General features: G+C 34.6%; 1 protein-coding gene across 1 annotated transcript in view; it reads right to left on the bottom strand.

The window, feature by feature from the left end:
• Positions 1–16,216: 16,216 nt before the first annotated feature.
• The window catches only part of Ppp1r3a (protein phosphatase 1 regulatory subunit 3A), a 41,669-nt gene continuing 30,093 nt past the window's right edge, over positions 16,217–27,792 (bottom strand). Inside the window, exon 4 of the mRNA XM_034519612.2 lies at positions 16,217–25,912. Coding sequence (XP_034375503.1) covers positions 23,609–25,912 — 2,304 coding nt within the window. The 3' untranslated portion in view covers positions 16,217–23,608. The remainder of the gene's footprint in view (positions 25,913–27,792) is intronic.

Genomic DNA, 27,792 nt, shown 5'->3' with positions numbered 1-27,792 from the left:
CATGCATTATTTGTTTTCTTAAACCTACATTACCTCACTAAGCACAGCAATTTCTAGTTCCATCCTTGTTGCAGACCATAGGACTAGATTTGTTTCATTTCATGCCTAGATAATGTTTACACCTATCACATTTTTTCTATGCATCCATCAGTTGACCAATAGGTTGTTCCCATTTCTTGGCTATAATGAACCGTGTTGTAACTACCATGAATTTGCAGATGATTTGACATATAGATTTTATTTTCATTGAATATATTTATTCAGTAGTAAAACTGCTGGGTTACGTGATAGTTACACCTTGAATTTGGGGCAAACTCCCTGTTGTTTTCCATAATGACTGTCCCAACAGAGTGCAAGGCTATATCTTGCTCTGTATCATCATAGGTAGTTATGACTCTTGGTCTTTTATGTAATAAGTTTCTTCCTGGGCTAAAATACTATCTAATTGGTGTTTTGATTTGCATTTTCTCAATAATTAGTGATACACTAAGCATGTTTCTATGTAACTGTTAGCCCTGTGACAGAAAGGTCATAGACCCAGAGGAGAACCTAATATAACTCTGTTAAATGGGGGAAGTGTCATTAAACTGAATTCTAATGACTTAGGAGGTTATACTCACAGATGTATGCATACCCCACCCCTCATCAAAGAAGCTCTTCTGCAGTATATGGGAATTAACAGAAAGATAATAACTGAACTTTCAAACCAACAATCTTCCTTCTCTAACTTCTCAAAAATTACTGGTATGTTTAACCTCTGTCTAGATTACTCTGATACTTTTTATCAGGATGTATAAAAAAGGGGAGTATAGGAAATAGATAGGAAGAAAGCAGAAAAAAGGAGAAAGAAAAGATGGAGGACAGTAAGGAGAGAAGGAAGAGAAAAAATGAGAAAGCAAACATTGGTAAATTTATTGTGTTAAGTCCCAAGTTAAGGGAATTGCATTCAATTCTTTATTTTTTAATTAATCATTTTATTCATTTGCATTACAAATGATGTTCCCCTTCTCATTTACCCCTCCACAATCCCCATACCATGCCTCCTCTCACCCCTCCTCTTTGCCTCTCTGAGGATGCTCCTTTACCCACTCACCCACTGCCACCTCACCACTCTATCATCCCCCTATGCTAGGGCATCAAGTGTATTCAATTCTTTATGAAAGGAAGTAATTGTAATTTGAGGCAATCTCGTGAACTAATGGGTCATCAAGAATGTCTAGGTAGAGTAGGCAAAATTTCTATTCTGAAGATATAACGGCTGTTAATTTTTTTTCAGATATATCATCTTGATCAAATTAGTGAATCTGTTACTCAGGCTATTTTCATGAAAACAGCGCTTTTAAATCTGTAGTTTTAATCCAACTAATAAAGAAACAGTCTAAAGTAAGGAATATATCATTATTCTTGGATTATTGTTCATATTAATATTAATTAATTAATATTGTTGTGGATTGCTGTGGTGCTGTTTGTATTTTGATGCTAATTCTGGTTCCCCAAGAGAGGCTGCCTCGGCGTGAATCACATACTCAGATCACTTCATGTGAAACTTCTCCACATTTTTAACTTGTAAAATCAAGGCTAGGGCTGGTGATTGAGCAATGAAAGAGAATGGTGGAGCTGCAAGTTATAGAGAGAGGGTGAGAGAAAGGAGGAGAGGAGACAAGGAGAGGAAGAAGAGAGAGGAAGACAGAAGAGGAGGTGGACGGCAAATGGAGCAAAAGCATGTGTCCTAAGGAAAGTACAAGTTACAAGGGATTTCATAGCTGTGGAATACAGTAGATACACCCAGTCTAGGCACACAGCTTGTATTCTGATTAATTGAGTTGGACTTTTCTTGCCCGGGCTTATTTGGGTTGGATATTTACCACAACAAAATATTTTCTTTTTCTCAATATTTTATACTCAATAATTTTATACTCAATAATTTTATTACTTAATAAAATTATTACTTAATAAAATTACTTAATAAAATAATTTTATACTCAATAAAATAATCAATTATTTTATACTCAATAATTGGAACTGATAGGCTATTGTTGCTTTTTATTTGATCAATGAATTGACACACTAGTATATTATTTTGAAATTATGAAATTTTCCCCATCTTACTTCTGAACAATTCCTGACACTAGAATCTTTAATATATAAAATGCTATGTTTATCATTGCAGGTTTTATTTTCGGTTTGCTTATCTTCCAAGAAGAAAATGATTCCAAGTTAGTTGTTTATGAGAAAAAGAGAGCTGGGCATTTTGCACATATAAAAGCTTTTTTAGTTTTGACAAGTTGAGAGGTATATTGTGCTTAATTCTTGGAATCATTTTCTCAAACTTCAGACAAAAAAGGTTTTAAGCTGCTAATCTGTCAATCTTAACTCTCATGGGATATCATCCTTTCAACCTCCTCTCTCTTGTTTTTTTTTTTTTTTTTTGAGTAAATAATTATATGATGTTTTCTTCTTGATGCATACATTGCTTAAATCAAAGCTCTCTGGAAGAAAAAATTTACATGGCAATGAGTTACATGGTAGGTTTTAGTGGTGCTTTCAGATAATAAATAGAAGGTATCAAGAAGGTATCATGGCTTTTAGCCAAGTCACACAAAAGTAAAATAAAGAGTGCCACGTTCAGGCTGATGCTGCTTTTCACACAGTTTCTTTTAGGGATAGTGAATCTATGAGGAATAATAACAAAATTCTCCAAACTCAGGAAAGAAAACAATTAAAAAATAAGCCTAAGATACCACATGTCCAAGTTTAAAGTCAAGAAGAGTAAAAAAAATTAAAGCATATAGATTTATTCAGCATTCCTGCTTGTCTGGTTTCTTTTAACCCCCATGCCATATGTAAACTTCTATGACATTGATATCTACATTTCTTACATGAATTACTGAAGAGGATTTTGTCTATCATTAAGTCTTAACAAGTCAGTGATTATCACAAGTCACTTCGCTGATTTTTATTTGCTTTGGGATAAAAAGTCATATAATATTGGAAATTTCAAGAGTGTTGTTTGTGTTCAAGGACAGATTTAAACAAGGAGATGCAAGGCCTGGCAACATTTCTCAAAATAATACAACTTATGACTTGTATACAGAAAAGATATTGTTTGGAAAATGCTTTGAGTGGGTGAATCACAAACCGCATTCTGAAATGTAATTATTGTAAGCATATTCCTCTCTCCATGTCCCATGTCTGGAGTGCTATGTCTTAAATGTGCTTAAGAGCTAGACTTCACAGCAAGATTTTCATAGGGTCTCTAACGTGCCACCCATAATTTGCAAACAGTGAGCAGCAGTATTAATGAGTTGCTTGCCCCTTCCTCCTTTAGGGTATATATTTATTGATTCTGACAGAGGCACAGGGAAGTGAGAGATAGAGAGTAGAGGCAGATATCTCACCTGGCTTTCTGACTTAATTTGTTTGTAGAGATAGATTAAGACTGATGGAGAATAAGACTGTTCAGGAATATGATGGAAGACTATAATGGTCACAGGAAAGAGCATCAGCGAAGACTCTACTTTTTGGCTGGGTGCTATTTTTATAATCTAGGATTTTAAGCACACATAAGCTATTTTAATAGCGTGAATATGAATGTATTCAAAAAGTCATATGCAGTTTACAGCCTGAAAACAAGGTTTGCCTAACTAGCAGCACTGTGAGTTTTATTTCTTTTGTGGGGTCAGAAAAAAATTCAGATTATACTCTTAGTTTCATGTATCATCAGTAATAAAACATTTCTGGTTTTGGACCACAGATGTCATCTTTATTATACATATAAAAAAATCAATGGAATAAATCTGAGTCTTTTTTTTTTACAGCTATGTAGACTCTGGGGGTACAGTAATAACAGCATTTATCTGCCACATAAACGATTCTTAAATGACCCAGGAAAGAAGAGACAACTTGGAAGGGCTGTTAGTTTGTTGTTTTGTTGTACATTGATTTTGTTTACCAAAGCACCCTGTGGCCCAAACCAAAAAATAAACTCTACTAGTGTCATCTTATTTAATTTGTTTTTCATCTTCTCTTGTTTTGATGGAATGAAATATGGCAGACTGAAGACTATATAGTAAATTAGGTCACTGTGTGGCTTATGCTAACTTCTTGGAGCTGCAGTAACAAAGAACGACAAACTGGAAAGTTCAAAATAACATAAATTTATTGTCTTAATCCTATAGACTATAGTCTGGGATTAAAGTGCAGCAGGGAGATTCCCCCTTTACGCCAAGGTAAAGTAGTGGTCCTTTGTCCTATTGTAGCTCCTGACCTTTGCTCGCAGTCACTGACACTCTGTGGTTTATGCAAACCTCCCTCCAGTCTTTGTCTCGGTGGTCACGTGCATGCTAATTTCATGAGTGCCACTTTCCCTGTCATAAACCTTTTTTTTGAACAAAGCCAACACTTTCTCAAGGCTCCTGTACACAAGGGAAACCGGAGAATACTAGATTGAAAATATCACTTTCTCTCTCTGTCTCTAGGATGATGGAATTACAGGTGTGTACTACGACACTTAGCAAAACTGTATCTTTTAAACCAGAAATGACAGATATTAGAAAGGATAACAGAGAAATAATCAGTCTTAAAAACAAAATGGCTTATCTTTTCACATTCTGAGATATATATAACTCAACTATAAGATAATATTAAGTCAAATTATCTATTTGTGTCCATTGTGCCAAAGGGTTAAGAAAAATGGGTCATTTATTTGATTTAAAGGAACATTCAAAGAGGTGAGTGTTATGTATCTAATATTTTAGAAAAAGTTGTAAACATGTTGGCCTCATATTACTCTAATAACCTTGTTGGTTTATATTAATGTTGGGTAGGATAATGCCTAATTGGAGTTTTTACAGTTTTGGAAAACTTATTTTCAAGGCCTCAACACAGTGAGCTTTAAAGTCTGACTTATAAGGTTACATGATGGTAACTATAAGCGCCAAAGTTAACCATTTAAGCCCCACCTGCGTGAGGACAAGCTAATGTCCTTGAATGCTGGGAGTTGAGTTCTTGGGAAATAACAAAACCACTGGTTTTCACTCCCCTAAACAAGTTTGTTTGAACTGACCATACAAAACATGTTTGTTCACATGTTAGCAGGAAAGCACACAGGCAGGATGTCAGTCAGGTTTTATACTTGCATCTGATTGGACCTGATGGAAACTGCAGTGAATTGTGGGCTTTGACTTTTTAAGCTCCTGCAAAACCTGTATTGAGGCCATTTTCTGGGATCCCAAAGTGAACCTGACCAGAGTCCATCCAGGTAGTACTTAAATAAAGCTTGCTTCAAATTTGACTCAAAACTGTGGAACTGGCTTTTTGTGGGAATTTTGTAATTAACAGTAACTTGAAACATAAACCTTGGCACTTGTGAAAACTGTGCTGACTCATTAGTAGTTAGATGACTAAATTCTGATAATTTTAGAAATTCAATGAGTTAACTGTTTTCAAACATTCCAAAAATTATAAAACATCATAGAGGAAAAAGGTAAAATAGCTCAAAAAATTTATTGAGTGATTGAAATCTGAGCCCAGCTTTAAGCAACTTACAAGCTGACTCACATCACTAGGTTTCTCAACCTGTAGCAGAAAAATATCGCATCAAAGTTGGGGGATGCACCTGAGATGGACTGTAAATTAGACTGTATCCTCCAATATGATAGATTGAAGTCTTAACCCCTGTACCTCTAACTATGCATATATTTGCTTATGGAAAGCCTTTTCATGTCCCCCTTTGAATTATTCAAGCCTTAACTCATGGTTAGAACAATCTTGGTTCCCAGAGACTATTTTATTTTCTTTTATCCTCACATAGCCAAGAAAGAAAGGAAAAAGAAGAAGAAAAAGGAAAAAATAAAAAGGGAGGGGAGGGGAGAGAAGGAAAGGGGGAGAAAAAGTGGAGGGGAGAGGAGGAGATAGTAGGGGAGGGGAGGGAAAGGGGGGGAAAGAGAAAGGAAAGGGATGGGGAGGAAAAGGAAGAGGAGGGGAGGAAAGGAAAAGAAAGGAAAGGAAGGGGAGGGGAGGGGAGGGGAGGGGAGGAAAGGGAAGGGAAGGGAAGGGAAGGGAAGGGAAGGGAAGGGAAGGGAAGGGAAGGGAAGGGAAGGGAAGGGAAGGGAAGGGAAGGGAAGGGAAGGGAAGGGAAAGGAAAAAGCAAGCATGAAAATGAAATTATCAGGGCTGTGATCCTGGGATTCCAGCATCCAAAGCTGTGAGCATAAATACTTACTGTTTAGACAGCCTAAGATTGTCATTTATTCCACCCAAACCAAGCAAGACAGACATTTCCTTTTAATTTCATTAATTGACACCTTTTTCTTGCTTTGTTTATTTTCTTAAGAGTATTTAAAGCCCTTAGTTGCTTAGTTGTTGGCTTAGTAATTAGTTTCTCCTCTATCAGCTCCATGAATTCAAAGAGTAGTGTTGGCTTCACTGATCAGACTACACTAGGCATTTATCTTATTGCCTGGTCCATTGCCAGGTCCATATTAGAGAACCAGTAAAAATTTATAGAAAAGAAATGAATGGGTACTCAATACTTTACTGTAAATTTTCATTCATAATGTTTTATATAAATATATATATATATATACATATACATACATATATACACATATGTATATATACACATATATATATATATATATTCAGTATATATATTCAGTATTTTGGTTTTATATATATATAATCTTTATGTTAATAAATTCTTACTGAATAGTAAATTGTACGAGTATATTACCACATTTCTATAATACATTACCTGCCAGCACATAATTACCTATCAAAACAGTTAGATATCACCGTGTGACACCAATGACTCATGATAAATATATCAAAATCAAACAAATAACAAAATACTGAATATTCTTCATTTGGTTTGGTTTTGGTTATTATTACATTCGTATTTTCATAGTCATATTAAGATCTAAGATTCTTATCGTTAATTCACAGCTATTTCAAAGGTCATATCTGACTATTTCATTTGTTTATAACTATATTATAAACGTTAAAGGAGTAATTATGTTCTGGTCACCAATTTTCTATGAATTATTTGAAACACATATGACAATAAACCTAGGAGTGAACTCAAAATAGTAAATTTTAATTTTGTTAAGTAAAGTGTTTAATTTAATTTGTTTATTTGAGACAGGGTTTCATTTTGTAGCACTCCCTGATCTAAAACTCCTTATGTAAATAAGATTAACCTAGGGTTCACAGAGACTCACTGACCTTTGTCTCCCATAATGCTAGAATTAAAGACAACCACTTCTCCCCATTTGATATAATAAATTTTAAATAGATAACTCTCTCCCACTTCTAAAGAAGAAATGTTTAGGTATAAAATTATTCATATTCTCATAGGTTTTTAAAATTTTACTATTGACGTAAGTATTGTAGGTAATGGCTCAGTTGCATAATTATGGACTGGTTGAACTGTGGCTAGTTTCTTTGGTACCATCAGTTAGAGATTCAAAACCATTTATCAAAATTATTAATTTGATATTGTTCTATAAAATGGATCCCCATTGCTGTTTCATTAAGATTTTAATACGATAAATAAATGCTATATAAATGCATTGGTAAATAAAGTGTATGCATTCATTTATCTTTTCTAAACATGACCTTTAACCCTGTAGGACAATGCTTAGCAACAGGGACTTTGAGACATGCCACCTAGCTTTGACACAGAGCTACTTAGACATTTCCTTCTCTGTTCCATAGGAGATAACATTTTTCTCACTGGGAGTTCTGAGAATGGTTGCCTGGGAAATGGTTTGCATCTCGTAAGTATCCAGCCACTCATTACTGAATCTAATTGTCAGGTAGCCCAGTAAACCAGATCATAATTGGCTATCCCTTCTACCTCCTTTGTCACGTAATTCCTAACAGCTTCAGAAAGGCCATGTCAGGACAATATCCTCAAGAAACTATGGCACATAGGCAAAATTTGAATGTGTTTGGTAATAGTTAACAATCCAAAGAATTTGCTTATTGATTCTTCAGGATACGAAATCTCTCTGCTGGTGATTAGAAAATAATTACAACAAGTTTCAGGGGGAAGTTCTAGATAGATGCTAAAGCCTTTATGTGAGCTATCCATATTGAAACATACAATAGTGCCTTTTGTCCTACTACAGTATACTTTTTTATTTAATTCTACCTGCAGGGGTCACTGGTGTCACAGGGCGATATCTATCTGTTTTGATGGATAATTATGTGCTGGCAGGTAATGTATTATAGAAATGAGGTAATATATTCGTACAATTTACTATTCAGTAAGAATTCATTAACATAAAGATTATGACCTAGAATATACCCTTGGGAAACTTTCATGTTGATACACTTTTATTTGGACGGTGAGTCACTGTGTTTGCTACAGGAAAATAGTTGACAGTGACTTCATTTTAAACTTTTTATTGGATATAACTGTGGGATTGAATCGGATGGCTTCAAAACAAGGGAAAAGTGAGTAATTAAAAAAATAAAACCTACATTCTTCAATGTTATAATAGTTATAAGAAAAATTCATTATGCAAACATGGAAATAACAAATGTACATTTTATGTTTCTAGTAAATTTTAAGTAGTAGCTTTTACTCCATTCTGATTGTTTTTATATGATAGGAGTAAGAAGATTGTCTCTGTGATATACTGAAATAAAAATGTGACAAACTTGATATTTTACATTATATTTTAGTTCAATATTTATATATATATATATATATATATATATATATATATATATATATATACTATTTGCTGAAGTGTAAACTGTTGGTTTTAAAACAAGTTTTTATTATATGGAATTGATTAATTTAGCTTTTTTTTTTACTCTGACCAATCAATTGCTAAGATACATTGATGAGAACTGTATTGAACTGAATTCAATAAAATTATTTTTCTAACACACACATACAAACACACACACACATTGGTATTGAGGAAGAAGACATTTTACCCTTTAAAAGTATCTATGTGTCTATTGGCCTAGGAGAATATGCCCTTCTTAGGCATCTGTATTGAGAGAGAGCAGAATAAGAAATTCATTTTTGATGTGCTTGTTGTTCATAGAAAAGGAAAAAAGAAATAAGACCCAAAGAAGGAAAAGCATTTGATCATTTCACATTAACTGGCAATACAATCAACTCACAGAGTGTATTCTTAAGAAGAATCTTTGTTTGTTTGTTTTTTTTAAATCCAAGCCTGAAGTTTCAATGAGATCATCTTACACCCACAAAAAATTCTGTAACTTAACAATGTTTTAGGACTAAATTAATCAACTTTCGGAAAAATTAAAAGAATTTTCAGACTTAATTTTTTGAAACTTCTCTATTACCTTTTGTATTTCCACATTAAGGACAAAATATTGTTTAGAGTTTAAATGCAAGTAAATTGGTTCTGGAAAAAAATGACATGTTTGAACTAGAACTGCCAATGTTTGACAGACATTGGAGAATAGCTCTTAATGAAACTCTCAGAAAAAGAACCACAGTTAGTTCTAGAATTCACATCTACTTACTTCTCAGACCAAAGGGGTTTTGTTTGCTGTGGTTTCCACAAGATATTCGGCCTTCAAAAGTAAAGGGGTAAATTTACCATCTCCAAAGAGCAAAATGATATAGGATGCACCCATCACAACCAAAGTTCTCAAATAAAGGTCATTACCCTGGAAATCAAATTTCTTTACTTGAAAAAAAAATTAAGACTTTTACTATTCTAAAAAATGTGCATTTATCTTTTACATTAAAGATCATAATATTTCTTTTGAGACAAAAATTACATTTATCACTATCAGTAGTGTGCTCTAGTTTTGAAGACAGGAAAAAACCTCACACAAAATATTAATCATAGTTTTAGTTTACTTAAGCAGTGGTAGCAAAAGAAGTTATAATTTTAGTTTTATATGTCATGTGTATTCTGAAAACTTACATTTTGATAAATTATAATTTCTTTGGGAAAGGACCATTACCATCACCCAGAACCTCAAATTACTCTTGATCAATTTAATAGGTACTTCTTATTGATGGTATATCAATTAATTTATTGTTTTTTAAATACAAATAAGAAAATAATGATCCTTATTGTAGTACCACATGCCATTTAAATAGGTTCATTAGTGATTAAATAAAAGTCAGAATTTATTACAAGAGGGAAGACACTCAAGTCTGCAAGCCACTATAATAAACAAAAATTTTAAAAATATTATGTAAAAATTAAAGTATGGATGATTCAAGAATACTATAAACTGATGACTTTGTATTCATCAGTCTGTCTTTCTCATTTTGAGATGAGTAATTAGGGATAATGATACTAAGAGACATACAGAGAAGGAAAGAGTTTACCAGGTCATCCAGCATGTTGACAGACTATTAAGGGGGAAGTCAAGGGTAGCAGGCTTTGTTGACTTTCATACCCACAGGAATTTCCCAACCTTCCTGCTTCCACTCCAAGCTGTGTTGTCCAAAAGATGTTTCCAGAACTGCTTTTGATCTGTGACTAACTTACTTGAACACTTCTTAAAGCTCCTTAAGACGTGAACTTCTTACTCCTTTCCTGCCTCTCAGCATCTTCCATACCTGCTATGTAAACAAGCCACCCTGGTCTCCAAAGACAAGCTGAACATTTTGAGGATCACTTGCCTTAATGTGCACCCCCTCTTACTTCAGAATCTCTCCTCACCCCATCTCTTCAACTGCAATCTCAATCCCACATTCTGCTCTCAACACTCCTTGACCTCCCAATCTACAATGGAATCTCTTATTCTCAGCACACTGTGTCTCGTCTGGTTTGTGTATATATTTTCTCCAGGATGCTAAACGGTCATCAAAGAAGTAGATGTATTTATTGTATTTTCACTATTTATGGTACATTAGAAACCTTACTCCTAACTAACGATAAGTGTCTATGATATTATTGACAATTACAATGCAGTGAAAATCACTGATGTGCACGAAGTAGTTTCTCAGCCTCAGACACTAATCTGAGAACCCTCCATAAAATCATGATTTTAAGACTAGGTTGTCAGCTCCAAAGGATTTGTTTTAACTGTATGGGTTCTACTGCTTCCTGTCTCAGACTGAGCTGTGATTCTACATTTTAACAACTGAGTGATCTCAGTGCTTCAGAGATTCATGTTTAAAGTAAAAATATTGATATTTAACTTATAGGTTTTACAATCAGGTTAATCTCAGTAATTCATGTTAGTAAGTTTGTTCAGTTCCTTGTATATGGCCTTATGGGTGGAAGTTTTTTACTATTAGTTCTTTCTAAGTTTTAGTTGACCTAATTACTTCAACCTTCTTGGGGAAAACATTTTTTTTTCTTCCATACCTCTTATCAGAATACTCTAGCTTTAAAAAGTATAGCCTATAGCTCAATTCCTCTGTGAAATTATTCCAATATTATTTAATCACAGTGTTATGTGGTAGTTATATGAGATAGTTATAATCAGCTATAGTTTGGTAACGTGGTAAACAATGATAATGACTCATGAAAATTTTCCTGTAATAATAACAACAAAAAAAGGATCACCTAACATTTTACCTTTCATATTTTGTATCTATTTTTCTAAAGGCTGACTGAAACATGCAAGACATATTCTGGTAGTAAGATAGATAGTGTGAAAGACCCAAATAAGAATATGCAAAATAATACTCTGTACCTCATCAAATGTACAGCTGAATACTATATAATAATTTTGAGGGGTGGGGAAGTTCTCTCAAGGTCTCTAGGTAGTGTTAGCATATAAAGTGTGAAGTGGTTACTCAACATGCTACTATAATCCCAATTTAATTCAATATTTTCCATACAGAAATTGTTTTAGTGTGTGAGGAACCACACTCAATTTTCTAAGCTGTAGAAAAGCGTCTACAGCATTCTAAGGCTTGCTTCTAAACAGATCATATATAATGCTCTATTTTCTTATAATGAAAACTAAACATGTTCCAGAATTTCTTCTTAAATAAGAGCAATAGGATTTGTAAACAATTGTCTGGACATGGTAGCTTAATCCATCAATCACACTCTACAATATGATTCAGGATGGTGATGTAAATGAAAGGGGAGAGACAGCAATGAGCGATATTAGTACTAAAGTATTTTAATCTGGTCGTTTGAAACCAAAACATAACATTAACATAGGCCAACTATTAGTTTACAGGATTTTAAAAATGGAAATAATTTTTCAACCTTTTTTGGTGGGAATGTTCTATATCATATTAGATACTGTTTTATTCTTTAGTGATTTCATAATTTAGTGGGGCAATAGCAAACACTAATGGATTTTACCCTTGTCCTAAAATTTTGTGAGATACTTCCCTATTTTAGAGCCGAAAACCATCTCAAGGCAGCAGTAAAATATTCTTAGTGCCAATGATTAGAACAAAAAAAGAGAGTGGGACATAAAATGAAAATGAGTTGAGAGCAGGAGGAATGGAGAAGGATTCAAACATGGATTCCCTCTCAGGCTTCTCATTTTGCACCAGCTGCCATTTTTTCCCCTTGCTATTATGAGAAGTATATGAAAAAAACAATGTTAATTTAAAAAACATATGAGTGGATTTTATAGAAAAGTTGGTCTGGTTTTACCAGTAATTTTTTTCTTCTTGTTTTGTTTTGTCTTGGTTTGTTTACAAGACAGGGCTTCTCTGTGTAACCCTGGCTGTCCTAGAACACATCATCAGACCAGGCTAGCCTTGAACTCAGAGATCTCCCTTTCTCTGCCTTCCAAGTGCTAGGATTAAAGGTGTGCACCATCAGCACCTGGCTCTGTTTTCACCACTCTTGTGGACAGAACTGACCAAGCCATGGGAATTGTTGGTTGTTATAGAACAGACTGCATTATAGAATGCCTCAGAACTTCTCCTGATAAACCACTTCTTTCTCAAGTCCGCAACATATATTTTAGATGCATAGTATTCTATGTGTTTAAAAAATCTCACAGAAGGCTATATGATAATATAAGCTATTAGAACATTAGATCCATTTGAGGAATTTAAGTCAGAGCACATTTCTTCTCTAAACTGCAAATTCTAATTAATTTTAAGACAAGGAACACTCATCAGAAAGATGAAAAACAGCATAACCAATATCATTTGCTTTTGTTGAAATCGGCATTGATTATTTAGGTCTTCTAAATAAGACCTTCGTTGCAGTACTCTGTCCAGGGATCATCTCAGACACATGTATTAAAACAGAAGCAAAGCAACTGGAACACCTAGCATCTCCCATGTTCCTTTTGCAACCACGTTAGCTAGTGTGGGGCCCATCATGCTCCTCCTAGCCATATTCTAGAAATGACAGAGACAACAAGGGAAGAACTGAAAGGAACATTTGATAATGTGATTCAAGGCATATGTGTGCACAACTTGAGGCCAAGGAAAGAAGTTCATAGCTAAACTCAGGAATAAAACCCATCATCTTGGTGATGTTAAGTAATGCACACTCACCCAAACCAGCAAATGTACTTTACCTTTGAGACCCTACAACATTTGTTTTTATTTAGCTCACATGGCCCAGACACAGTGACTTTATTTTCTTTTACATCTAAGTACCAAAAAGCTCAAAAAAGGCTACTGTAAAAATCTATTGAAATAGGAAGGAAATAAAAGCAAACACCAGAGGAAGTTCTAAAAGACTTAATAAACCCAAGTACCATACCAGTATATGCAAATAAGTCCAGAATTAGAACAAAATGCTATTATTCTACACTAGATTATTTTCAAAGAAGCATTCAGATGAAGACTTTAAATATTAATCAGAGATTGAAAAAGCAACAATAAACATTTTATTTTTGTAGAAATAAAGAGGTAGTTATTGTGTTATTATTAATATTTTGAGCTAGAATACATGGCAATGTATCCCAGGCTTGTCTTTTTTTATCTATCTGGTTTGTGCTATCATCAAACTCATAACCCTCCTATATTAGTCTCCTGAGTATGTTGGGTTGAGGGTACAGAGCAACAAAAGGCTTATTTAAGGAAAAAAAAACCCTGGTAGAACATGAAAAAAATTTAATATTTTAAAATTTAATTTGTAGTTACTAGATTTTGAAAAGAGAATAAGTACTAGACGTAAAGAAACAGTAGTGAGGCTCGAAAATAGTTGAAAGAAATTATTAAAGATTCAACAGAATATATAAATAAAAAACCAATTAACTTAGAAATATTAAGGAGACAGAAATTCATCAGAATAAACTCAATAGGAATTCTAGAATACAGAAAAGTTAATGTTTTAGATTTATCCATAAGAATTACTGATAATATAACACATTCTTAAGTGAAACATACATCCTGGCTCCTAAGAAGATATGCTCACAGGTGAAACCTTTTATCTGGAAGTTCCTATGGATAATTTCCTCATTCCCAGAGTTTTGAAATTTTATGACACTGTGTTTTCATCTGAATAAAGTCATAATTCTTTATAAAGATTGTTAGTTATGTTTTCTTCTTTTCTTTCCTTATTTTTTTATTTCATTGTAGTGAATTATCTTTTCTTATTTAACATGTATTCATTTGGTAATAGAACATTCCTTATTCTTTGCATTTTTTATATTTTCATTGGCCAAAGACTTTCTTTTTATACCTTGCGTATTTGTAAACATTTTGCCATATATTACTGAATATTCACTTTTAAACTGTTTTTAAAAATTGTTCAAGTTTGCGAGCCTGTGTGTAGGTTTGTACATGTGAGGCATGTGAGTGTAGGAACTCACAGAAGCCTGAAGAGGGCGTCTGATTCTCTGAAGCAGGTGCAAGCAGCTTGATCTCAGTGTCAGGAACTGAAATGGTGTCCTCTGCAAGGAAGGTACATGTACTTGTCAATCAGTTTTATTCTTCACTGCTAGAGCACCTCTCCTGCTTAGAGAGTCTCTGACATCAAGTTGCTTTGTTTTCATTGGGTGTTCTGCCTTCTGTATTGGTGTTGACTCTCAGGACTATTATTCTATTCTTTTACCTTTACTCTCTTGTCACTGTATTCTACATAAGTGGTGTTTCCTCATTTTTATCAACTTTAATTTGTTTAAAATAATCTCATCATTATGTGTTTTGTGTACTATGTCTTCTTTCACAGAGGTTCTCTTTGTTTTAGTACCTACTTTCAGCTATTTAAGGGCACCAGTCAAAATTGTTTGGGATTTATTTTTTGTTCCGGCCTAGTCTCTTACGAATGGTCCATTTGGTTCAGATGTATCTTTATGTTTCTGCCTTTATTTCAAAGAAGCTCTTCAAATAACTGCAGCTGTCTATTACCATTTAAGAGTATAGTAAGGGATCAGATTGCAAACTGGAGAGTAAGCGTGCTGAAACAGAGACAGGGCTGTGGAGGTTGTTATTTCTCACAGCAGAGTGTTCTAACAGAGTTGTGGCAACAATGAGTCTCCAATGACCCTCAAGATTTTACTGTCCCCTTTTTTTTTTCAATCAGGTTACACAGAAAATAAAACTGTAGTCCTTCAAGGGTTTAAGAGCAGAGTTGACTGGCTATGTCAGTGGCAATTCCAACTAGGACTTTAAATGTATCCTACATTAAGATCCTATACCTGTTTCTTATATCTCCGGCTGTAAATATCTTAGTCTTTTCAAAAACAGTTATTGTCCTAATGCTTCATTCCTAGAATTAGGTCATACCAATGGATTTCCTATGTGTGTCTTCTAGTGCTTGAATACATTTTAACCTTATTTGGGCTTTGAAGTCAGTTATGACTTAGCCTGTGCTAGAACTTAGAAAAGTTTGCTAAAATATCATCCCAAGTATTTTTCCCACTGTAGTTCTTTACATTATTTTATTCTTTCATCTCCTTTTTATGTAATGCTAGAAAGGAGAAAAATTAATAATCATCTTGACTCTACCATGTGGTTCCCATTAAAGAGAGAAATGTTACAAATTTATCTATGAGATAACACAGATTACCTGCTTAGATGCCATTAGATAAAGTAGTATCTTCACATGCCATACATAAAATGAAAAATCACCCAAGGAAGCATCTGCAGATTTCCAAAAGTTAAGAAATGTATGCAGAAACAACTCCCCCCCAAACAGTGCTATTTTTACTTACATAGAAAAAAAAGAAGAATCAAGAGTAAAGTCAAATTGAATAAAATAGCCACAAATTCAATTAAGCACATAAATAATATAGAAAAAAATTTAGTCATTCAAATAACAACAAATTATATAGCATAACTAAGAATAAATCTAACAGTGAATGTGTAACAAGTCCATATACAGAATTAGAAATAATGAATGAATAAAAATAACATTGTCTTTCAGTAATAATTTTTGAGTAGAATTATTATCAGATTATATTTAACCTAAATAATTATAAAACAAACAAACAAGATGATATGGCTCAGTAGTTAAGAGTACTGGCAGCTTTCCCAGAGTATCCAGGTTCTGTTTCCAACAATACAGCTCACAACTGTCAGTAACTTCAGTTCCAAAAACTCCCACAACCTCTTCCATCATCCATGTACACCAGGCACATTTTTGATGCACAGATAATCATGTTGTCAAAATACCCATAAACACAAAAATAAATTAATTTAAAATTATATTTAAATTTAGTGCTCAATTTATAGAATACCAGAGACGATCTGTATCTTCGACAGCAGAACAATTTTAGAGTACCTGACATTGACCCAATAGTGTTTTGAAATCAACAAGGAAAAAACAGTTTTTGAAAAATGTTCCTCCATCTCTTGCATGGATGAAGGTGACTGAGCAGGGTTTTTTGTTTTGGTGTGTGTGTGTGTGTGTGTGTGTGTGTGTGTGTGTGTGTTACTCCTATTTCTGAATTTTAAATTTACTCTTGATTTTCCTTCACAACCTTCAAAGACTATGAATGTATTCAAAATATCTCCACTTAAGTCTGTGAGAGCAGGAAATAAATTTCCTTTATCTTGGTTCCTTTCTTTCTTTAGGTAGAACTTAAAAAATTTTCACTCAAGGAGTGGTGAGAATTTTTATTCACTATGAAAAAAATATGATGAATTTCCCAAGAATTAGTTTATTAATTGAGAATTTGTCTACCGTATACAAAGGCAATGCAACATTTTATAGTGTATAAGTGGCACAAGGCCATGCTTACCAACCAGAGCGTCTTGTACTGCCACCCAAGTCCATGGTGATAACCAGAAGAGTGCTGCTGCCAAAGACCATGTCTGGATCCATAGTACTACTGTAGCTGGAGTCTGTGTTAATGTCTATAATCTGTGTTACCATCAAAGGCCATGCAGATACCCATGGTCTATGCTGCAGCCTGAACCCACCCATGACCATGGGCTGTGCTGTCACTGGAGGCCATGTTGATGTGGGTTGCCTCTGATGCTGCCTAAGACTTTATTGATATCTGTGGTCTGAGCAGCCTATAGGGCTTTGTCTGGGTACAGGGTAGTGTACCCATGATTCGTATTCCTGCTGACTGTGAAGAGCAAAGAAGCTACTTTTGCTATGATAGTGATGACTTTACACCCACACTTGAGACGGAAGGATATGGAGGACTCCTCTGACAACCTCTACCACAACCCCAACACTTCCAACAAAGACAAAACAAAAAGAACAAAATAATAAACAAACAAACAAGTAAAGGAAGAAAGGAAAGAAGAAAGGAAGGAAGGAAGGGAGGGAGGGAGGGAAGGAGGGAGGAAAGGAGGGAGGGAAGGAGGGAAAGAAGAAAGAGAGAGAGAGAGAGAGAGAGAGAGAGAGAGAGAGAGAGAGAGAGAGAGAGAGAGACAACAGTCTATACTGGAGGCTTCAAAAATGAACTCTTAAAAAATGTGACTGAGATGCTAAAGTAAGTTCTCCACAATTGATGGCTTCTGTTGGAGGTGTGGAAGGAGATGGACTCAGTTCTAGTTAAAGGGCAGGCCACTGAGAGTTTGTTTCACCACACTACAGTGAGGATATAGATAACAAAAATTGGGCACCATGTGTGAGTGTGAGTGTGTGTGTGTGTGTGTGTGTGTGTGTGTGTGTGTGTGTGTGTGTGTGTTGATGGGAGAGCAGGGGGGAATCATAAAGGTTAGGAGGCAGAGATATGGAAATACTCAGAGAGATTGTTATAAGGATGCATGGTATGAAACTCCCAGAGAATCAATAACAGTATTATGTGGAGGGAAAAAAAAGGTGATTCAAGTGTGTAATATTTTCATTGCTAAAATATTAATGCTATCATGTGTACTTCCTACATACAATTGCTAGAAGTACATTATGCTTTATTTAAGTATTTACAGGGAGAGCTAGCAGCTTCTTATGATTCTTTTATGCCATCTCTTTGCTGTTTGAGATTGTCTTTTACAGAGTGTGTCTTTTGAATTTTAAATTTGTTTCCATTCAGAACCAAGTCAACCAATACATGATATTAATGAATTTTAAAATAAAGTGGAGGTGTAGCTGGCTTTTTCTTCACTCTTAAGTGACTAATTTCAGATGGACTTGAAATGGTACATAATCAGCTATTGCATTTCCTGCTTGCATACTTCTTCTCTTTAGCCTAAACCTCTAAAATAAGTATACTACTTTTTGTAATACTATTTTATCTTAATTGATGAAAAAATAAACTTTTGAATATTACATATATTATGTTACCAAATATTTGTATGTAGCTGCATTAATGTATTTAATATCTCTATGTACTTTCAGAGTCTCTTTTATATGTTAGACAAATGTTTTCCCCTTAAAAAATATGGGGGCTGTTTTCTTTTCCAAGCTCTGTTTACTTACCCTGAAGGTTGACATGCAGAACAGGTGTGGAGTGGAGAGATCAGCCATTTTCAAAGGGCATGGCAGCAGCTGGGAAGATTGGGTTTCTTACACTTTATACCTTGTGATGTTTGTTGATTTTAAAACCACTGAGCTACTTTCTCTGACAACATGCTGTGTCCCATTAATTTCTTCCTTAGCCAGTGAAGGAAGGAATCCATTATTTTTTTTCCCCTCAACTCAGAAAAGTTTGCCTACTTTCCATGAGATTAAAATGGCAGAAATATTTTGTGTATGAGGAAGAAAGTTTTAACATGAAAATAAGTGTTTTATAAAGTAATAGTTAAGGGAAATGAGAAGAAAACACCATTTTCCACTTTCGACACCCCAACTCCAACACATCACTTGAAATTGCTTCTCCAAATTCTCTTTACCTTTTTACCATTATCTTCAGGAACTTATTTATCATCCCAGCTAAGAGTTTAAAATATGTATTCAGTTTTAATTATATCTAAAAAAGACAAAAGGAAGAGTTATTATTGTGACAAATACTAGCTCAGCATCTCTGTAGACTAGGCCATGTAGGGTGACCAGAAGAAAAAAAAAATTAAAACTCTGTGTTTCTTTCTTGGCCTTTTTGGGATATCCAAGTGTTCAGTGCAAGCAAAAGGAAGGATAACACTGGCAGAGAAATGAAAACAGAAAGATGTTATGCTCCATAATAGGAGATTATGAAAGACAGAATTGTAATTGAATTACATGTAGACAGTGTGCAGCACTAGACAGGAAGAGAATGCAGAAAGACCATATCGTCTATGCAGTGTAATGTATACATGTAGGGCTAAGAGAAGTAATTAAAGAATCTTGATTTACGAGAGAACTTTTGCTAGGAGACAATGTGGAATACTGAAATGATTTGTACTGAGACAAAAAGAAATCTGTACCAATATCAACCCAGAGAAATAATTTAATAGGTATCACAGGCTACTGTAAAATAATATCTTAAAAACACCATAGCCAAATCAAAATGATTCTATAATCCTTTCCTGTTATTGAAATTTTACTTTATTTTCTGGCAATTTGCAAGCAGTAGATATAGTAAAAAATGACATGGGGGAAATTTTATTAAGGTTTGGCACAATGTACTGTTTAATTTTTGAAAAATCAATGTCCTGTGTATAATTTGCCACATATTAAAATGATATAAAATGAAAATGTTGAACTTTTAAAATAGTTGTTCATTTAATAAGGTTTTAGCAAACCACAATTGAACAATTTATTTTAAAATACATGCACTTTCCAAGATATGATGAACGTTTCATGAAAAATAATTTTTAAAGTTTTATTCTTGTGGTAAAACAGTAGATTATTCATCAAACATGTTTCAAATGATGGAAATTAAGTTGTCCTGACAAGATTTTTATTATAAAATTTCCAAAAAAATATACAAAAGCAACCATGATAAATTAATTAAATAACAGTAACCATTTTAGCTGATCTCTTCAGAGATACAGAACTGAGGATGTGCCTGGCAAGGAACTAGTTAAGACAAGTTAACACCAAAAGGTGGTCCTTATTGTGAATTTCAGTTTCTAGAATCAATGTACATGTAAAAGAAAAGCTGGCTATTGTAAAGGAGATAAGTAGATTCACCTCCTATATTTTCACTAGTTCTGTTTGTTACCTTTTTACTTTATTCATATATAAAGGGGATTAACATTCATCACTGTAAAACAAAATATTGTAAAAGCTTTATGACTACCACTGGATAGAGATAAAATATCTTAGTTATTTCCCCATATTTGGTCTGGTCATTTAAAATATTTTTCACTTAACCAGAATACTGGTGTAAGATGAGGTATAAGAATGTCCTGTTTTGACAATATAGTGACAAATATTTGAATATAAATAGTCCTCAAAAAATTTGCTATCCACAGATTAGAGCTCCTCAAGAAAATACATTTCTACTAACCCAACATTCCTAAATGTTGAAGAGTGGCTATAAACCACATAGTCATTTTATTCTGGTTGAGAATTTTATTGTGATATTGACAGCTTAAAGAAGTCAGAGTTCTTCAAAAGACAGTTGTTTTCTGCTACTTAACATTGCCAAACTTCTCATTTACTTTTTAGAGGTTCTATTCTAAGAGTGAGAACCCCAAAGAGATAAAAGGTGACAACAATTAAATCATATTCCTTATTTAAAGTAAGAAAGGCATAGGTAAAGATCTTCACGGCTAATTATTTCTGCTATGCCCTCATTATGCCCATAGTCAAAGTGTGGTGAGACATGAAACTGGCAGCTATAAATTAAAAAAAAAAAATGGCCTTTACCAAGATGGCCCATAACTGAGTCTCTCTTAGCAGAGGCTACAAGTTCATCCTACCACTCACTCTTATTCAGCATAGAGATGTGACCCAAAGAGACTGCCAAGCCCAACCTCCTCATGTAGCAGTCCTTTCAAATGTACTTTTGACTTTTTATTTCAAGTAGTATAAGTCATGTTTGAAAAGTCAGTTCGATCCGGTATTTCTTCTTTTCATCAAAGAAACACACAACTAACAAGTGTTTAAAATCCTTTGAAGCTTGTTCCTGTTTTATTACAAATGCACGAGTGAGAACCTTTGGTGAGTTATTCTTACCAGAAATCAAATAGAAGAGGTAAAGAAAGTTACATTGATCATTTAAGGGAAGAATTTCCATTTGGGCACCTGTGCTCCTAAAATAGTGTCCTTTGCATTAAAGAGATAAGCTATGTTGACTAGAACTCTTAAAACATAGGAATAAAAAAAAAAAAAAAAAAAAAAAAAAAAAAAAAAAAAACCCTCTAAGCCCTAAAGAACTGGTGGAATGCTAACTTTAACTCCAACTCAACTTAGTCTGACAAAATAATCTGAGGGCAACAATTTTAGAGAAAATTTCTAAGGGCTACTTCAAAGAATTCCACTTGTACTTGATGGAAGTATGCCTCTCAAAAAGCAAATATTTGACCTATGTCCTACTTCAGGATGTTTGTATTAGGTCAACTTAAAAAGTTAAAGCCAATGATTCATTTTCAAGGAGACTTGAGAAAAGCATGCAATTACAAGATTGAGAAATAATTGTGTACATAAAGAAACTTAAGCAAACCGCTAACTATTGAATGATAAGTCATTTTAAATATTTTTATTTTCTTATAAATTCATATTTGTGAGATATATGAGATGACATGTAATTTCATATTTATAAGTAAATGAAAATATCATACTCTTTTCAGTTCAAGCTTCCCTGAAAGAAATTTCCATGAAAGATGACCAATGAATAGACTACCTTCTGTGACATTTTTCATGCTCCAAGCCAGTTCAAATATAATATTTTGCTATATACATGGATCCATATATGCAGTGTATCAAAGAACCTCCATAGAATAGCACAGGACTGTGCATATTACAATTATTCAATAAAATTGCTGAAATAAATTATGTATGAATCTTGATCGTATTTCCACTTTAACTACAAAAGGTTCCATTATTTCATACCTTTACCTATAATGACAGTAACCAAAATCACTGCTATATTCTATGTTCACTTCTTTTTCAGTACGCTTCCAACTATACCTATTTTGCCTGCTTACAATTTTGAGTCATCATCTTATAACCTAAAGATCACATAATGAATATCACCAAAGGCAAGAAGTTTGTTCTGTAAATTTACCTTAGTATATAATTCATCTCCTTACTATGAGAAAATCTTAGCAACTAATCTAAAAGAAGAAGAACTATCAGGAAGAATAAACCACTTTAGAATCGACTATACTATTACTTAAGGCCTTATGTTCTATACAGTGGTTCTCAACCTTTCTGATGTTGTAACCCTTTAATAGAATCCCTTATGCTATGGTGATCCCAACCATAACTTTATTTTGCTTATACTTTATAACTTTAATTCTGCTACTGTTGTGAGTGCTAACATAAATATCTGATATGCAGGATATTTGATATGTCGTCTCCAAAGGAATTATAACCCACAGGTTGAGAACTGCTCTAGAGATACAAAGTCACCTTGAAGCAATGATTACAGAATGTTTAGATTTTCATGTCTGTACAACACTTAACATTAAAATTGTTCGTCTGTATTACAGTCTACCCATTCAACTAAAAAAAAAAAAAAAAAAAAAAAAAAAAAAAGCATTACTTAAAAAGGCTACCAACAAAATTTTTAGAATTGCAGGAAAATTTTCTAATTATTATGAAAGTCTTGGTTAAATTTGGTTTATGAAAATCCTGACATCATAGATATGAAGAGATACAAGTGTATGCACATGAAGTATAACGTGAGTGTGCATAATATATATTTCTAATTTAAGTTTGTATATTGCAATATACATGGGTATTTTCTTAAAGGTATAAATAGAAATTTTAATATTGATCTATCAGTATGTGTTGATAAAGGGCACAATGCTAAATGAAAATTTCATGGCTAATTCTAGGGGCTAAAAAAGTAAAAAGAAAGTTCTCCTCTATTGTCCGTGTTTTATCTATTTAAAAAAAAGTAGCAGGAAAGTACTCTCAGGGAAAAAAAATATCCAAAGCTTTACTGTGAAAGAAATGAATGCAGGAAATAGCACTTTAAATACTGAAGAGACATGAAGCATTGCAACTTCACAGCCTGCTAAGGAGCAACAGCTGTACCTAATTCCAACTTGACGTGCTTCACATCTCATATTCATATAGGTATTTAATGATCCAAGCATAATGGTCCTATATAGAATAATTACTTATATGAAGGAGCAAACTTCATACGCATTCCTTTTTAAATGATCCTTCAAGAGAAAAACTGCACTGACTCTTTGAACAATGAATAGTCTCTCCTGCCATTCCAAATGTTTGGGACTAAATAGCTTATCTTTCAAGAGAGAATAGCAACTGCGCCAAGCTCACTTTTTCTTGACAGACTCTCTTTGCTTCCCCTCTTCCCAGTACAACCAGTACAAGGAAAAAAGATAGAATGCCAAGCCTATCATTAAGTCATAGCAGTAGACAGTTGCAAGAAATATCAGAAACAAAAGGAAGTGTGGTATTTTAGAATTGATGGCTATTGAAAACAGAGATTCCCTGCCTTGAGCTTCAAGTTCCTGAATAGGGACAGTAGCAGAAGCAGAAGAGCTCACTGATCCTTTGTCACCCAAAGAACGTTGTGACTGTCCAGAACCCATTAAACCTTCATTTTCAGAACTTGCTTGACCCAGATTCTCAAGAGGCTTATTGATTAATATCATTGAGCCTTGGGATTTTTCTAAGCTACCTTTTATTTTTTGGAGAATCGCACCCCTGTCTTGTTCTCCACTACCTGATTTCATTATTTCTGAACTTTTGAAAACATCTTCAGGTTTAGACATGGCATGGCCAAAGATCTCACTTTCTGGGTTCCAATTATATTCTGATTTGGTAGGAATAGACTGGAGTGTTGTGTTAGTCGCTGCCCTCGCTTCACCATAAGAAGGTACTGATTTTTTAGAGCAGTGTCTATAAACTAGCGAGCTGTCCTGAGAAGTGCTGGCAGTGTCTGAGTTAAATTCAGAGTGAACAGCATTGAAGTCTGTTCTCCTTGATAATTCTTGAAGCAGCTCAAGATCTGTATTTGCCGGGAATTTTGCTCTGTCTGTTGGTAACACTCCCAAATGTAAATCCAGTTTTGACGTAGCCTTTTGATTGCCTGTAATGACCTGTGAAGCTTCGTCTATAGATGTTACACGTCCAATTCCATGTTTCTCCTTGTCATATGTCTTCCTAGGAGAGCATGTAGATGTGGTTTTCTCCTTCTCCATTTCATCTACACGTACATTACAAATATCTAAATGTGACTCCCTTTCAAAATCATTGTCATGGATTCCACCTGCTGTTTCTCCATGACAAAGGGAATAATGTGCATTATCCTTCCTCCCTTCATGTGGATCAAACGCTGTTTCTTTTACCTCGATGGGCCTGTCATTTCGGGCTGTCTCTTGAGGTAGCTTAGCAATTATTGCTTTTCCTCCAGCAGATGCGCTTTCTGGAGTACTTTCTAATGTTGTCTTAATTATATAAGCTGTAACTGCTTGTGCTTTCTCAGCAATACCATGATCAGCTAGAGAAGACAGTTCAGAGCGTTCTGTTTCTTGGCAGGTAAACAATGGTTCTGTAGGAGTAGCTTTCAGATTCCTACTGTTATCTCTTTTTTCCCACATGTCTTTATTCTCTGCTTGTTCTTTGGTATGCTTGGTTATATTTGTTTCAGCCGCTCTTGTTTCTGGCTGGCTTTCCAGAACATTCCAATTTTGTCTATGCTGTGAGTTCATATTCTGGTCTTCAGGATTACTAGGGTTGGATTTTTCCCTGTCAGCTTTGAAAAGATAATCATCATTCAGAAGACTGAAATTCCCTGGAGAACCAAGATCAGTAGTTCTTGGTTCTAAATTGGTACCATTTCCAACTTCTCTCCAATTCACTTTTGTATTTGTGGGGGGAGAGGGATCTACTGTTACCGCCCAGGTGTTAGTTGTGGTATCTTTGCTTCGTAGGGTTGTCATGTCTTCTTTAGCCCCTTCAATGCTTATTTTTGGGTACCCCATTTGTCTCTCTTGGTTCTGAAATATTGACTGGAAATTTTTGCTTGGGTTTTTTTCATTAACACCTAAGCATGTTTTCTCCTTTTTATCATTGACTTTGTCATGATCATCTTTGGAAGATGCATTTGATTCTTCCACATTTGCAGATGCCTCTAAACAAGAATCTCCATGTGAATATTTGTAATCTTTCATTCCAGTTTTCTTGATTCTTGCTTCATTATTCTTAAGACTACATGCCATTAGTTGATCAGAGGAAGAACACACTCTGTCACTCCCACGGGCTGGGTTAGCATTATCATCCAGGTCTTCTTTGCTGCAGAGTTTCAATTGCATTAACTTATCAGAACTAGTATCTTCCTGTGATGGCCCTATTTCTCCCACATCTGAAATAATTTCCTCTGAACGTGGATGACCATATTCATTTTCTGGGGAATCATTTCTGCTGTGGTAGAAATCTCTCTTTAAGGAACTTTCTGCTGATAAACTTGGAGACAAAGGCCCTCTGAACAAGTTAGTGTGTATTTCATGGTAAGCTTGCTTCTTCTTTGACCCCTCAGCTTTATTTGTGAAATTGACTGCATCTGTTGAAAATGTATTCTTTTCATCCTGGGAAGTTATTAACCGTTGGTTTAGCTTATGGGAAAAAAAAAGCAACAAAATTATGACAATATGATCTTTTTAAACATATGATAAGCGAATTAGATTTTATTAGCTCAAGTAATTGTGTGGTAGATTCCCTTGACTCATTTCATTTGTGGGTTTCACATAAACTCTGGAAGTCGGATGTTTGGGGCAAGATCTTTGTAAGGTATGACTTGGGAATGAAATCAGTAAGAAAAGGGGCCCAAATTAATCACACTCCATCTCCGCTTCCAAATATCACATTGTATTATTCAACCATTCTTGCTTGTCATTGCACTTTTTCTGCACTTGGGATATACACATTGATAGCTCCATGCTAATCAATTAGAGAGCAGCTTCCTAGGTACCCCGTGCCACATTTATACGTGCTGTAGGTGCCCCCATTACAGTTTCTCTTATTAATATGTTTTCTGCAAAGCCTCTGCAAACTATTAATAGCAAAACGTCACTCAAAGAAAAGTGAGGGAGTTAATGTCTCTGCAAATTCTGTTTTAATGACCCTCTGCCAACTGGTACTCAAATGTATTTGAGCTCTTCAGTGATGCCAACTGTCAGGATTTAACAGTGAGATGCCTGTGTTTTTTTTTTTTTCTCCTCATAACTGACATTTGCATGATCTCAATAATTATATGCAAATCTTACGTCTTCCCCTTCTTCTCACATAAGGCTCATGTTACTTGTCAACTGCACAGCTGTCTTGTAAGCCAATGCCTGTGGGTTCCACAGATTTGGTTGTATTTCCATCTATTATGGAGCTTCATTGTTTTATGCAGTCACGTCAGCATGGAGCAAATTAGCATCTAAATTACAGCTCCCTGTTCATTTATTGGGCGTACAATCTCAGTAACTTCTAAACAAACTTTTATATTTGAGGCTGCTCATGATAATGAGGTGTATTGGTGATGTATGTGATTTTTCAGGGTCCTTTCATTATATTCTCTGGTTTGAAAAAAAAAAAGATGATGTTAACTTTCGGCTGGTGAGGATTCTCACAATGGTGACAACTTTGTAGTGCCTTAACGTTGGAGCACAGTAAATTGCATACTTTAGTGGTGCGGTCGCCATATCACTGTTGCAGAGGTGAAATGTGGGAGGGGGGGGATGAGTTCTAGTTCTTTTCAGTTTCAGCATTGACACTTGAAGAGGCAAATGTCATTTTAATCTTAGATGATTATGAATCCGTGTACCACCATGCTAGGAGCTCCAACCAAATACAATGAAGAATAAATTGCATTATTTGACTCATTTGCTTCTGCCTCTCACTGCGAGCTGAGAGTGCGAGCTGAACCGTCTCCTCCAAATTTCAGAACAAATTTGATGTTTGTCAAGTGTGAAATGTGTAGTAACAAAGTTTAGACTAAATTGTACAGCATTGAATTTGTTGCCTGTTTTACAATTATGTAGCACTGGCTATTTTCTTCTTCCTTGGTAATTTAATATTTTACATTGCTAAGAAACTTTGGAATTTCCACTTGGATAGAAATAGTAAAGCAAAACAGGGCTAAACACCAGCATTACAGACTTCTTAAGTTGAATAGGACTTTACTCTTCCAACCCTCTCACTTTACTTTATGCTAGGTGCACACCTGTCACGAAGATTTCAATTGTACATCAAGATGGTGCCCTTGCTTCTAATTCCCACAAACTATTACTCAGAGCCACTAGTAACAAGATAAGAAATTAATGTCATTAATTTACTACTGCAGAGAGCAGAAGCAACATACTGAAATCAAAGTGCCTTGTTGCTCAAGCTAGATGGAGATGCTGGGACAGAATAAGCCATGCTTTCACATTTGCAAATTATATTAGCTGAAGCCATTGAGAGGCAGGCATTGCAGCATCTTTGGAGCATAAATAGATCCATCTTCTCT

This window comes from Arvicanthis niloticus, chromosome 15 (genome assembly GCF_011762505.2).
Source record: "Arvicanthis niloticus isolate mArvNil1 chromosome 15, mArvNil1.pat.X, whole genome shotgun sequence".
In the NCBI taxonomy this organism is placed as follows: Eukaryota; Metazoa; Chordata; class Mammalia; order Rodentia; family Muridae; genus Arvicanthis; species Arvicanthis niloticus.
Note: the sequence above shows the minus strand (reverse complement) of the source record. Positions and strands in the feature narration are given on the sequence as shown.